Source organism: Poromitra crassiceps (genome assembly GCF_964638095.1).
Source record: "Poromitra crassiceps genome assembly, chromosome: 19".
In the NCBI taxonomy this organism is placed as follows: domain Eukaryota; kingdom Metazoa; phylum Chordata; class Actinopteri; order Beryciformes; family Melamphaidae; genus Poromitra; species Poromitra crassiceps.
The window spans coordinates 11970151-11985650 of NC_139646.1; the positions used below are offsets into that span (position 1 = coordinate 11970151).

At 44.1% G+C, this 15500-nt stretch overlaps 1 protein-coding gene across 4 annotated transcripts in view; it reads left to right on the forward strand.

The window, feature by feature from the left end:
* The window catches only part of inpp4b (inositol polyphosphate-4-phosphatase type II B), a 175035-nt gene that overhangs the window by 140459 nt on the left and 19076 nt on the right, over positions 1-15500 (forward strand). For 3 of the 4 annotated variants that reach the window (XM_083655610.1, XM_083655611.1, XM_083655612.1), the window contains 4 exons: positions 4286-4630; positions 5999-6137; positions 11820-11992; positions 13484-13607. In XM_083655610.1, coding sequence (XP_083511736.1) covers positions 4286-4630; positions 5999-6137; positions 11820-11992; positions 13484-13607 — 781 coding nt within the window. The remainder of the gene's footprint in view (positions 1-4285; positions 4631-5998; positions 6138-11819; positions 11993-13483; positions 13608-15500) is intronic. The other variant, XM_083655613.1, reaches the window with a different exon arrangement.

Consider the following 15500-nt stretch of genomic DNA (forward strand, 5'->3'; position numbering starts at 1 on the left):
CTTGGTAATATTGCTCTACTGACAGATGTGAAGACAGCGGCAACACTGGCAACCCAACATTGACAGATGTGAAGACAGTGGCAACACTGGCAACCCAACATTTTAAGCTATTTCAAGAATACATTTAAAACCCCTCAACGAAGCCAACTGATTGACACAGTTAGACTCAATAGGCAACCTCATGAAATATCCATAACTCATCATAAAAACGGCAAACAAACAAAAGTGAATAGCAGCATGGAGGTTTATAGAGTCGAGGCGTTCTTATCAGTATAATTAATGAATTACATCTGGTGCTGTCAGATTGCAATCTGTGGTGGGAGAGATTGTTTTTGCCACAGTGGAATAGAGCCCAATCAGCCTGCTTAATTGGTACGTTCGCTCTGTCACCACTTCCCCTCATCCTTGATTAGACACACACACACACACACACACACACACACACACACACACACACACACACACACACACACACACACACACACACACACACACACACACACACACACACACACACACACACACACACACACACACACACACACACACATTAGCCAGGTAAACCCCTAGCCTGGTCAGCAAAGCAGCCCTGTTCGCTGATTAACATCTTAAGCTGTGTGCACGTGTGCATGCGTGCGTGTGTCTGCGTGCGTGTGTGTGTGTGTAGTGGAGGGTGGTAGGAGTGAGGATCTGCCTGTCAAGTCTTTGTGTTTGATTTACGGTGTGTGTGTGTGTGTGTGTGTGTGTGTGTGTGTGTGCGCGCGCGTGCGCACGTGCGTGTTTTAAAAGCAGCTGTTCGAGCAGCATCACTTTATTCAAGGCCCAAAGCATTCAGTCATGTAATGTAAAGCCTTAGCCTGCAACATCACACATCTCACATCAATATTTCCGCCCCGCCACATATGATCTTCCATCAAAAACTCACCGCTTCTTTACCTCATAGACACACACAAACCTTTGTTCAGGCGCGCACACCCACCCACACACACACATACAATAACCCAAACATGTTATACTTGTGAGTGACAGACATATTTTAGACCAGTGGTTCTCAACGGGTCTAGCCTCATGAGCCACATTGTTTCATATGAAATATATGGAATAAAAAGGCAGACTTTTCTTTCATTAAATAAAGAGGCAGACTCATCTTGAATTCCAGGTATATGCTTTAAAAAAAGTTAAACTGGTGATGCTCTTTTCTGATTGGTCTAGGTCTGTAGCTTGTGATTATAAGTTTCGAGAAATGTCTGTCTCACTACAATTAAATGGCTATAATTTATGCAATCCCAAGACTGTTTAGGGGCCCCAGTTATACTGTATATATACTGGCTAATGTGGCCAGGGAAAGGGATGTTTGGGGTCCACCTGCTGGAACGGCTACTTCCGCGACCCGATCCCGGATAAGCGGTTGAAGATGAAGATGAAGATGACGTTCTTGGGCACAGTATGACCAGGAGGACTAGACGCAGCAGATGCACCGTTGCTGTTAATGATGATGGTAGGCAGAGTGAAAAAGCAATTGTAACCCATCTCCCTTCCCTCCAGCTGTGTTCTAGGGCAAGTTAACACCTCTCCACTCCAACGGTTATCTGGGAAGAGTTGGGGGATTGATCCTCTATGCATAATTCTATTAAATTATACAGTGTGTATATAGAGGTCATATACGCTACACACAGCGAGTAGCCTCACAACCAAGTGCTACTGGAATCTGGCCAGCGCTATCCATTCACCTCCCCCCCCTTCATTTTCTCAAGTGAAGCTACAGTACGGTACATTGAGTGAAAAAGATCTATTTTTAACACAGTCAAAATCCCCTCATCCTTCAGGGTAAAACCGTTTGAAACCACGAGTGAGTAGATTCCAACACATTTCTTCTTCTTTTTTAGATCAAACATAAAAACCGTCTCTTATTTCTTCTCAGAGTCCGCAGAGGCATTTTCTGACTTGCACTTCTGCACTTCACGTCAAGATCACATCAGCAGATATATTGATGGAAGGCTAGCAACACAATGTCCCTCAAGGGATTTTGAGATGTTTAGATCTCTAAAACAGGTAGGTGTGGAAAAACAAGGCTCGGTTGCACTTGGAGGAGCCGAGTACCTTTGGTATAGCCGTGGTAGGAAAATGAAAGCGGCAAAGCTTTCCTTTGGAGCACACCTTTGAATTGTTGCTTTCAACAGACAATATTTATATATAAGAATGATACAAGGTATAATTATTTTCTTACACACCTCATTGTAGCCCAAGCCCAGTGCCAACGCAAACAACTGAAGAATTCTTACGTTTGTGATTGAGTTATTGGTTGCTTGATTGATTTGCTTGATTGGTTTTGGAATTGTTTGGTTTTAGAACTAAAATATGTGAATTGTATTTGTGAGGGAAACGAGGGAGGAGACCAGCAAGGAAAGTCATTATTTGGATTTATAATGAGATTCCAACTGTCCCAGGAAAATTGACATAGGCAAATACATTGGTTCTGTAACCCCGTGGTTAAGAAGTGCAAATATGACCCGGGGTGTGTGTCCGCCTTTGTTCACTCATCCCGGGGAAGATAATGAATAATAAATGTTCTCATAGATTGCAAATTAACATTGTGGTCAGATAAGCCGAGTTCAATTTGAATAAGGATTTACATTTTGAATTCGCACTGTTACGGGTTTTGGTTACTGCGTTGAGCTTGGCGCATTTCTTTAGTTATTCAATCTTTTAAATGGTGTTTATCTCTTTGTATAAAATGTTGTGTATGGCAGAATATCAGAGTCCTCTTATCTATACTGTAGATTCCTGCTCTCACATCATTGACTGAGTAAGAGAACTCATTTGGGTTCATACTAGGCAGTGAAAATGCACATGAATTTAATATTTTATTATCTTAAGCACAGTCCTCCTTTTCTACGTGCGCCCAAACATTGATCAAATACCATACACAATGTGAACGATGGTCTCTTTGCATTTTTCTGAATCAAGACCGTCTCAGTCAGAGCTACTGTAGCCTTGCAAGGCAGCTGGACTTGCGTGAAATGATCACGTGAAGAGATCACGGATCACACGACAAATTATTATGTTATGTTATGAGAAAACAACCCATCTGGCAGCGCACTTGTGTTGCTTCTTGAAGGACTGCAACACAGCTGCATTATATGAGGGGCATTGTGGAAGCCTTCTACCTGGGCCAGTGGACCAGTGGTCCAGGCTAGTGCAGTGTAGAGATAGTGACAAGTCAGCAGTTCTCTTGGTGCAGCGAGAAGGCTCTAGATGGCTGGTCAGAGTAACCGCAGTAATGGGTTAGTGATGGGAATCGCAGATTAACAGAGCATACGGTGGAGTAGCAGTAACTCAGGACCCTATGACCTCCAGAAAAAGCCACTCCATCATTGGGACAACACTGGAACCGGTGTCCTATTCCACAGTCGCCTGCTACCTGACAAAGCCTCCTCCACACTCTCCAACCCCGACACGTCGTTTGGCATTCTCAACAAGCTCGCACCTTCTCTCCGCAGCAGGGAGGCAGGAGCAGGAAGACGCGTTTGTTGTGGGACAAATATATGTACAGAACGACCTCGCGAGCTTCCTTTTCTCACAGAGGCCGTGGCTCGTGTGTTTTGCTAGACTGCATTTTGCTGTGGTAATAGAATTGCTTATTGCAGTGCTAACTCAATTACTCTTGAGAGCCCTTATCGTTTTTTATGCGCCGGCGGCGGCGGGCGCGGGCGCTGCTTGGTACGACGATCATCATCAGCATACAGTAGCTGGTTGAATTTCAGATCAAAGCAGGTGTGCCCCCTGGAGGAACAGGCTGGAGGAGGAGTAATTGAATTGTTTGTTGTTTGTTGCTGTTTTCGTCGCTCGCTGGGCCGTGCCGCGGCGATGGAGAGTAGCTACTTTTACGGTGAAGGAGACTGTTCATTTTCCTTGTTTCTTTTGACTCCGCCTGTAAGTAGTTCCCCATTCCCAAGCTCACTTCCTCCTGCATTTGCACCTCCTCCACCAGCACCACAATGTGACAGTCTCTCTCCCTCTATCTCTCTCTCTCTCCATCCATTTCTCTCTGTCTCTCTCACTTTTTCAACCCTTACATTTTAATTTGTTCTACTATCCCTCGATCAATTTCTGTGTGCCTCTTTTTTCCCCTATCTCTGTCTCTCTGTCTCTCCCTGTCTTACTCCCTCTCCCCTTCCTCTATCTCTCTCTCTCTCTGTCTCTCCCTGTCTTCCTCCCTCTCTCCTTCCTCTATCTCTCTCTCTCTCTGGCTCTCCCTGTCTTCCTCCCTCTCTCCTTCCCACAGACGGAACAATTTGTTCACACGCTCAACGACGAATTGGTCAAGAGCGCCCTGCTGGCGCTGCACGCCGCGCGGCCCGGCTACGTGTCCAAGAACCAGACGCAGAACCAGACGCAGGCGGGCCAGCATCAAGGTCACCTCCAGCAGGGCCTGAGCGCTAACGCGGGCAGCGGCCACAATCAGAGTCCTGTCCAGAGCCTTCCGGGCCACAGTCCAGCCTCGGAGAGCGCCGCGCCGTGTAACCATGTGGAGGGCTCACAGAGCGCAAGTCGAGGAGAAGGCGGCAGTTTGCCACTGAAGCGCCAGGACTCCATACCACACCACAAAGAGTATGACGAAGAGGAATGGGCAAGTGTGACACTTTCTCTTAGTCATTGTGAAATCTCTCATCTCTCTAGTTCTTTTGTCATCTATAAGTGGACAATGTGGCAAACTGTTCTTTAAAGCTAATGTTCACTGAACACAGTGAGATCACAGACAAACATTTTCTACAGGCACAATTAATTTGGCCGTGTCTGCGGGTAGGAAGATGGATTAAGGGTATGTGTCTCGGTCGTTGCACTAGTGCCTCCTCTGGTCGGTCGAAGCGCCTGTTCGGGGGGGAGGGAAACTGGGGAGAATAGCGTGATCCTCCCACACGCCTATGTCCTACAGGTGAAACACCTCGCTGTCAGGTGAAAAGAAACGGCTGGCGACGTCACATGTATCGGAGGAAGCATTGTGCTACTCGATAGTCTACACCTCTCCCCAGAGGGGAGGCAGAGGGGGTGGAGCAATGACCGGGACAGCAGGGGGAAATGGAGAGAAAAGGGGGGGGGGTGGGTCCAGGGAAAAACAAACTTGATCAACAGAAGAAGAAAAGAACCATGGCAAATAATAATTAATTAATAATTAATAGTTCACACAAAACTTATTTAAATGCATACTTCACACTCCTCTATGCACCTGCCCTACTCTTTTTCTTCACCGTTCTATTGAGAAAATAATTAGATCTCGTTTGTCTACAGGGATTTTAAACAATTCATGGTAACAAATTGACTGTGGATGATCGGTGTATGGTACGCTAGCAGAAGAAACTGAGACTATCTAAAAATAATGAGCATCTGTTAGCTAGCCATTGCTTCGCTTCTCTTCATTGAAGTGCACATGTGTTTGTTTGTGTGTGTGTGTGTGTGTGTGTGTGTGTGTGTGTGTGTGTGTGTGTGTGTGCGTGCGTGAGGACAGGGGAGGGCAGCATCTGCCACACTAACAGCAGGAGTTTATCAGGAGTGCCACACACCGATGGCTAATTATCTCTCAAAAAAGATTTTTCTCCGTTATGAAATGTTCAAACCTCACTTCAGAAGCAACAAAGACCAAACTCCACTCTAACACATACAGTACACACATACACACTTGCATAGTCACACGCGCGCGCGCGCGCGCGCACACACACACACACACAAGTGAATGCATCTATTTAGTGGACAACGGTTGGCGCTTGGGAAAGAAAGAGAGAGCTCATAATCAATGAGGATGTTTTGCGAGTCTCAGAATAACCACGCTGCTATTTCCTCCAGTCTTTTTGGATATAACCGTTCAGTAGTTTCTCTCTCGCGCTCTTTCTTTCACGTTTGCTTTTCTCTCCATCTTCCTATCTCAAAGAGACACGGAGAGATGTCATCAGCGGGCTGATCTGCTGATTAAATCGGTTGATTGTGTGCACGGCTCTTTTAGGACAGGGCGTGGGCCAGCGTCGCCAAAAGCCTCAACTGTGTCATCGCCATGGTGGATAAACTTCAGGAGGAAGACAACAGCAAGCAGGAGCCAATCCCTGAGCAGCAGCTATCTGATGTCATCACCTCCCACAACCCTGGTAAAAGAATGAAAGCCTTGTTTTTAGTTTTTTTCTTTAATCCCGTTGCTTCACTTCATCTTCATCTTTCCTCTGATGTAAAGCATAGCCGTTGCAGTCGGGGTGGGTACTTGCCACGAGTTGATTGCTGCTACATTTTGGCTGTAGGTCTGTGTTTGTCTGCACACAAGCAATGTTGGCAGGGAACCAACTGTCACTGCATGCCCTACTCTATTATAAAATTGCTTGGTAAAATATTTATGCTGTTGTGGAGTTTACAAGCCACTGGTTTGATTCGTGTCCTTATTGTAACACAAGAATATAAAGGTTGTACTTCAATGACCAATAATGCAGTAATACAACTTGCATACACTGACTTTTAGCAAGTAAGCTCTTAACATCAATTTACCGCAGCCCCCTTAACACCTGGCATTAATATGCATCTTATCCAGATTGTGCCGTCATCAGATGTATCTGGATTACATTGACCTCTGACACAATGTATCTGGATTACATTGACCCCTGACACAATGTATCTGGTTTACATTGACCTCTGACACAATGTATCTGGATTACATTGACCCCTGACACAATGTATCTGGATTACATTGACCCTTGACACAATGTATCTGGATTACATTGACCCTTGACACAATGTATCTGGATTACATTGACCCCTGACACAATGTATCTGGATTAGAGTTACCCCTGACACAATGTATCTGGATTACATTGACCCCTGACACAATGTATCTGGATTACATTGACCCCTGACACAATGTATCTGGATTAGAGTTACCCCTGACACAATGTATCTGGATTACATTGACCCCTGACACAATGTATCTGGATTACAGTTAACCCTGACACAATGTATCTGGATTACATTGACCCTTGACACAATGTATCTGGATTACATTGACCCCTGACACAATGTATCTGGATTACATTGACCCTTGACACAATGTATCTGGATTACATTGACCCTTGACACAATGTATCTGGATTACATTGACCCCTGACACAATGTATCTGGATTACATTGACCCTTGACACAATGTATCTGGATTACATTGACCCTTGACACAATGTATCTGGATTACATTGACCCCTGACACAATGTATCTGGATTACATTGACCCCTGACACAATGTATCTGGATTAGAGTTACCCCTGACACAATGTATCTGGATTACATTGACCCCTGACACAATGTATCTGGATTACATTGACCCCTGACACAATGTATCTGGATTACATTGACCCCTGACACAATGTATCTGGATTAGAGTTACCCCTGACACAATGTATCTGGATTACATTGACCCCTGACACAATGTATCTGGATTACATTGACCCCTGACACAATGTATCTGGATTAGAGTTACCCCTGACACAATGTATCTGGATTACATTGACCCCTGACACAATGTATCTGGATTACATTGACCCCTGACGCAATGGAATTGGTATATATACAATAAGTGTAGTGTAAAGTGTTTATTTTAAATACGTATATATGAAAGAATGTACATGTACAGTAAATGTAAAAAAATAAACCACACAGGATTGTAAACAGAGGCTTATACAGATATGTTTCTAGATATTGCACGGTTATATGCCGTTCAATGTGAACGAGGCTTTGAGTCAGGTATTGCACAGCTATTTCCCAGAAAACGTAGACCACATCATGTGATGTGGTTTCCGTAAGTGTTAATCAGAGTGATGGCCTGTGTCTGGTGGTTTGGGCGTACAGTGCTCTGTAGCGCCTGCCGGAGGGGAGAAGTTCAAACAGATCATGTCCAGGGTGAGATGGGTCAGTGATGATCTTTCCTGCCCTTTTCTTGACTCTGGAGGAGGACCAGTCTTGGATGGAGGGCAGTTTGGCACTGATGATTTTCTCTGTGGTCCTGACTGTCCGTTGTAGTCTGTGCCTGTCCTGTTCGGTAGCAGACCCATACCAGACAGAGATGGAGTTGCAGAGGACAGACTGGATGATGGCAGTGTAGTTTCAGGCAATTTGTACTTCCTGAGCTGGCCTAGGAAGTACAATCTCTGCTGAGGTCCAAGATGGCGCCACGAACGGCAGCCTCTGTGCTTAGCTGATTCTGAAAGTCATTGTACTACCAGTCTTCCCATTACATACAGTATACAACAGCAAGTTGATCAAAGCTTGATTGTATTAGTATTTTTTATTTATTATTCAAACTAAACCAAATAATTTTCACTCTGAGGAAAAACTCCACCGAACCGTATTTTTCAGTACACTGTATGTTGCCTCCAATGAAAGTAGTGATACTCTGTCATTTAAACAATAGCAAAAAAGAAAGTGAAATTGTTGTGAGTGAAGTTGAAGAAAGCTATATTTGATATGCAGAGCCTTTCACTGTTGACCGCAGGCTGCCCGATGTTCCCTTACGTCCAATGAAACCCAGCCTCAAGCTTGTGCCCAGCCCGTTACAGCTGCCAACTGGCACACGGTGCAGCCGCTGCAGTCCCACCAGGCCACCAACAGAGGCACACATTTTCTGAAAGTGTGTGTGTGTGTGTGTGTGTGTGTGTGTGTGTGTGTGTGTGTGTGTGTGTGTGTGTGTGTGTGTGTGTGTACATGCACTTGTATCATTCTGTGTGTATGTATGGTGTGTGTGTGTGTGTGTGTGTGTACTTGTCAGCTGGCAGGTAGGGGCAAGGGCATACGCCCGGTGTACAAACACTCTGAGAGATAAGCTGCCCCCCCCCACCCCCTCCCCAGCACCTTTATGAAGATGCTGAACAGGCACAGAGCAAGTGGTCATCAGCTTGTCTCAATAAAAACATGGATGGAATAATGAGAGCAGGTTTATCTCTTAGCTGAGACTGGTGAAGCCAAGTCTTTTGATGACAAGGCATTGTGGGGTTTGGACAGGTGGGCTGGCGAGGAGATGACAGTTGGAGTTCTGTTTCCTCCCTTCTTCTCTGCGCAGAGGCAGTATTTGCAGAATGAGATAAGACATGATTTCTCTGACAAGGCAAGGGCAAGCATGATGTGCTATACATTATTGTTTTAGCGTATCCAACTGCGCGCGTGCGTGTGTGTGTGTGTGTGTGTGTGACTGTGTGTGTGTGTGTGTGTGTGTGACTGTGTGTGCGTGCGTGTGTGTGTGTGTGTGTGTGTGTGTGTGTGTGACTGTGTGTGTGACTGTTTGTGTGCGTGAGTTCATGCATGCGCGCTACCCCCACTTCCCCCACAAACTTTTCAGTGTGATGAAACTGAACAGAATGCACAGTGGGAAAACTCTTTTTGGATATATAATCTAGGCAACACTGCCCCCTGTTGGCTAGTGAAAAGATTATTTGAGGAATTGTGTGTGATGTGATTATGTTCATTTCATTTAATATATTTGGAATAATTATAAAGCATTGAGACTTATTAGGTATCTACTGGGCATTTTGGCAGAGTAAATATAAGATTTGGCTCTTGAGCAAACAAAAGTACTTTAAATACTAGACCATCTTGCAATGGGATCACACCAGCCATGACACCCGCACCTTAAAATGAATGTGGGCCAGGGCGTAAAGTGGGACAGACAGGAAGGCAGACAGACAGACAGGAAGGCAGACAGACAGACAGACAGACAGGCAGGCAGGCAGACAGACAGGAAGGCAGACAGACAGACAGACAGACAGGAAGGCAGACAGACAGACAGACAGACAAACAGACAGGCAGGCAGGCAGACAGACAGACAGACAGACAGACAGACAGACAGACAGACAGGCAGGCAGACAGACAGACAGACAGACAGACAGACAGACAGGTAGGCAGACAGACAAGCAAGCAGACAGACAGACAGACAGACAGACAGGAAGGCAGACAGACAGACAGACAGACAGGCAGGCAGGCAGACAGACAGACAGACAGGAAGGCAGACAGACAAACAGGAAGGCAGACAGGCAGACAGACAGACAGACAGACAGACAGACAGGAAGGCAGACAGACAGACAGACAGACAGGCAGACAGACAGACAGACAGACAGGAAGGCAGACATACAGACAGACAGACAGACAGACAGGCATGCAGGCAGGCAGGCAGACAGACAGAGACCTGGCAAAGTAATCAAAACAAAACACACAAACAGCTGGTGCAGATGAGTAACCTTTGATTGGGGCTAGACACGCAGATGAACAGTAGCCAACTCTGTGGTGCGATATTGTATTGTCTAGTAGTCATTTACCATGACCATTCTTTACTGTGCTGAACAAAGGCAAAGCCACAAAGAAACAGTCAGCCATATGCTAACCAGGTTAAAGAAACAGCCAGCCATATGCTAACCAGGTTAAAGAAACAGCCAGCCATATGCTAACCAGGTTAAAGAAACAGCCAGCCATATGCTAACCAGGTTAAATAAACAGCCAGCCATATGCTAACCAGGTTAAAGAAACAGCCAGCCATATGCTAACCAGGTTAAAGAAACAGCCAGCCATATGCTAACCAGGTTAAAGAAACAGCCAGCCATATGCTAACCAGGTTAAATAAACAGCCAGCCATACTAACCAGGTTAAAGAAACAGCCAGCCATACTAACCAGGTTAAAGAAACAGCCAGCCATATGCTAACCAGGTTAAAGAAACAGCCAGCCATATGCTAACCAGGTTAAAGAAACAGCCAGCCATATGCTAACCAGGGCATGTCATCATTGCAAAATGTGGTCCTGGAGAACAGAAGCAGTTTTGAGTACATTGCCAGGTGTTCGTCTGTCTGTCTGTCTGTCTGTCTGTCTGTCTGTCTGTGGACAGACTTTGTTAATGCGATGTACGGTAGTCGTTTAATAAACATCACTGTTTATTAAACAACTGGTAATTTGGGTTGGATTTTATCATCTATCATTCCTCTTCACCTTCCAGGAAACTATAGCTGGAGGATGAGAACACTCTGTTAAACCAGTTTATTCAGAGTAGATCAACTGTTGTTGTAGAAACTGAACTCACATGCTTGTCATAGTCTACAGTCACAACAAACTTGATCATTGTCATAACCAAAGACGATGGGATTTCAAGCAAGACGAACCAATTTCAACTCATTTCCCGTCATTTTGGCACGTGAGTGCTGTGGTTTTCCACGGACACGGCCACTAAGAGATTTTTGGCAGGTCTGAGTCTATTGCCTATTCCCTTCGCCCCCATATTCATTAAAGTAAATATTCGGCCCATTCTCCGAAGCCATATAGCTTCTGAATATTCAAATACACAATAAAAAAATACACAAAAATGGCATTTTTCAGCCAGATCAGGAGAAAATTAAACTTGTTCAAGACCTGTCTCTATCTCTGCAACACACTCTCGTGACATTTGACAACAGGAACTCATATGTTAGCAGGGAACGATTAGCTAAATCTACATGTGAAATTCGTTGATGTAGTAGCTAAATCTGTGGCTAGAAAAATTATTAGTTTCAACTGTATTGAGCTAACAAGGGGCAGCTTTGTGTTTATATGTGTGGTTTGTGTGGAGTTTGGGAACTCACAATCTCTATTTCAAGTTAGCTTGATAGGTCAGCACTAACCCCGCGTCACCAGGCACAGTCCTCTCACAACACTTCAGAGGAGAGGTGACCACGTGACCATTTGGGAGACTTGCTGCTACCATTTGTTAGAATCGGCGGAGCCTGCGGTGAATCATCTATAGTAATAGAATATCTATGTCATAACTCTCCGTCTCTCTCCCCAGGTGAGTGGAGGGAGCAGCTGTGCCCCCTGGTGGCCAGGCTAAAGGAGTGTGTGATGGAGGTGGTGGAGAGAGCTAAGAGGGCCATGAGCTTTGTGCTTCTACAGGAGGCAGCCTGCAGCATCCCACAGGGCCTGCTCCTGCAGCAGAGGAGAGACGTGGTCTTCAGCCAGGCAGTAGGTGGCGCCACTGGAAGATTAACAACTCACCATAGTTATATTTACTGAAGTTATTTATTTTATTAATTGTTAAAGCTAATGAGAGAAGGAGGTCTGAGGCTCCATTTCTGAGATACATGCAATGTTTCTATTGTGTTGTCACCAAACCACTCACATATCCTAAATATATGTACAATGCTTCTATTGTGTGGTCACCAAATCAATCATATATCCTAAATATTTCACTTGGTAAATGAAAGTTAAAAGAACACTTTGTGGTCAAAAACGTTCTGTGTTGACTGACGTTTGTCGACATGTCAGACTGTTTGCACATTAAATTGCTAAATCGACCGTGCGCTCCAGAATTCATCTTTTATTTTTGATCATTCAGTCCCTTTTCTTAGAGGCACCGGTTTTGCAAGGTTCGTCAGCTGAAGTGCGTCTATTCCCTCTTTGTTCTCCAGTTTGTTAGTACAGTATTATTAGCTTTCTTTGAAAGCAGCTGGTACTACAAGGTCCGAACTAGCGCAATAGCTTGAAGCAAAACATACAAACATTTCTCATTGCTTCAATGCTAATAAAATCATTTTTAGCGTAACTGAAAAAGCTAAAAGATGTTGAAACTTATTACATTACATTATGTCATTTAGCAGACGCTTTTGTCCAAAGTGACTTGTGAATCACAGTCTTCATCCGCTAAGATTCTTACAAGGAATAAGTAGCATTTGTTTTTATTCCTTTTTTAAAGAATATTAAGGATGTTCCAGAGTTCTCTGGAAGCAAAATAATCAGGCGAATCGACGAAAACTATAAATATCAAGATATTCCTTGAAGTATTGTATTTGCTATGAAAAGAGATGAGATGTCTGATGAAAACCGCCCCAACCACTTACAGCTACAATTAATAGAATGATGTCCAATATGGTGGTTTTCACAGCAGTGTTGTATTGCTGCACTATACCATCTCCTGTACAAGCTGCAATCAATAATAGCCAAAAACAAGGTATAGGCAGAAAGTTTCCATCCATTTCAAGTGAAATAGTTTGTTGTGGGTATATCTTGTACTTGAGCTGAAAATGGAAAAGCTTTGCTTCCTACAGCATACAACAAAAGGTAACAAAAAGCCCCCAAAAGACTGTTCAAGGACTGCATTACATTTCTACTAGATTTTTACTACATCTCTCATGATCAGAGATTTGTTGTGGTGTACAGTAGATGCAGCTTCAGTGCTGTTTGAACTCCTGACACTTGTATTTCAGGTGAATTAATTTAGATCCAGTCTCTGCTCTTTTGGTTTCAAATGGGTTTCCTGTTTGTCATGTACATGTATAGTGCTTGCGGCTGCTTAGTTGTTTGTGCCAAGAGCAGATGAAACGTGAGTGGTGTTCAACCTATCCCTTTCTGTGTGTGTGTGTGTGTGTGTGTGTGTGTGTGTGTGTGTGTGTGTGTGTGTGTGTGTGTGTGTGTGTGTGTGTGTGTGTGCGTGCGTGCGTGCGTGCGTGCGTGCAGCTGGCAGCCCTAGCGTGTGGTTTCGCCATGAGGCTGTATGCAGGAATGGAGGACAAAGGCTTCTTAAAGCAGCTGCACCTGGTTGGCCTGGTGGCCCAGTTTGAGAGCCTGCTCAGCACCTACAGTGAGTAAAATAGTCTGTGTCAAATCAGATCTGGCAGCCTCCACGGAAGTCAGATACTTTATTTGATTCACCTTTGTCTTCCTTTTCCCCCTCTTTCATATGTTTGTTTGGTTGGTTGAAATGGCTGTCACGCTCAAAAGATTGAGTCTCTGTTTATGACTTAAGATGATGCATTTATTACAGTCATTGTACCTTTTATAACATGCTGCTGCTGGTGAAAATGAGCCAGACTGACCTGACAGGATGACTATTTTAAAAGATCAACACCCATGAGTCTATTGTCTCGACTGCACTTGTTCGATGGATTTGTCAGCAAAACAAACATTTAAAAGCAGTCAGCAGCCAGTTTAGAGATAGCCAGTGGAGATGACCATAACCAGGCTCTGATAACCATTTATGAAAATGTATCTACGTATTAAGGTACCAGTAAATGAGCCAAGTTAATGCCTTAAAGGGATAGTTGACATTTTTTAAAGTCTGCTACTTACTAATGATGATGTTGATTGGTAGAGTTCTTTCTCAGCACAATCCATGCTGTTCCTTATAGCAGCTCTGGAAAGTTGGGCAAAAACGAATAGAAGGTAAACGGGGTCCCACTCCTGTCTGTACAAGCTGACTGAGGCTCACTGAAATGTCATCCACAGTACACACACACACACACACACACACACACACACACACAGACACACACACACACACACACACACACACACACACACACACACACACACACACACACACACATCCCCACACACACACACACACACACACACACACACACACACACACACACACACACACACACACACACACACACACACACACACACACACACATCCCCACACACACACACACACATACACACACACACACACACACACACACACACACACACACACACATCCACACACACACACACACACACACACACACACACACACACACACACACACACACATCCACACACACACACACACACACATCCACAGTGCACACAAAGTAAATATCAGTGAACTTCAGTCAGCTTGTAAGTACTGGAGTGTGACCCCATTGACCTTGCATTTGTTAACTTTTCAGAGCTACTATGAGGAACAGCATGGATTGTGCTGAGAAAGAACTCTACCAATCAACATCATCATTGGCGAGTACTGTAGCAAATTGGGCTTGACTTTAAAAAAATGTGAACTATCCCTTTAAGGCAATATTCCTAGTATTCTGATCACCACATGGCCGTCTTGGTAGGAAAACAGGTGATTGTAATAAATGCACAGTTGATTACAATCAACACAGCCAATGAGCTGTGTGTATTGTAAAGCGTCATATTGGTAGGAAATGCATGTGACATCATAGGAATACTATGAATTCCACTTGGTTTTAACATGGGATTTATTTGGCACTTAACCACCCTGAAAACCAGAATATATCACCCAGATCAGATGCAGCTGGACGAGTTTCAGATTTTTACTTCCCATTCATTTGAATGAGGCTGCGAAAATTCTTGAAAACTTATGATTAACATATTTGTGAACATATTCAACAACAGATCCTTCTACTGCCATTTTCAATTGAGTGCTGGTTGAATGTGTTTGAGCACACTTTCGCCAAATAGAATTTTTATTGATAGATGAGGGAATAGCGGGCAGATAGGAGAGACGGTTCCTGTTTGGAAAACCTGATCTACTTTCATTTTTTAATACAAATTTGAGTGTAAACCAAGAATAGAAATACAAAATGACGACCAACCAACTGCTTTATTGTATTAAAAGTGGGATTTGTTTGTGAATTTGTTCACAAACGTGTTAAATGTCGGTTTTCAGAATAGCTCCCAATATTGGATGAGGTGGATCTAGAGTTCCTACAGTCTATGGTTCCTACACACTACTCCATTTAAGA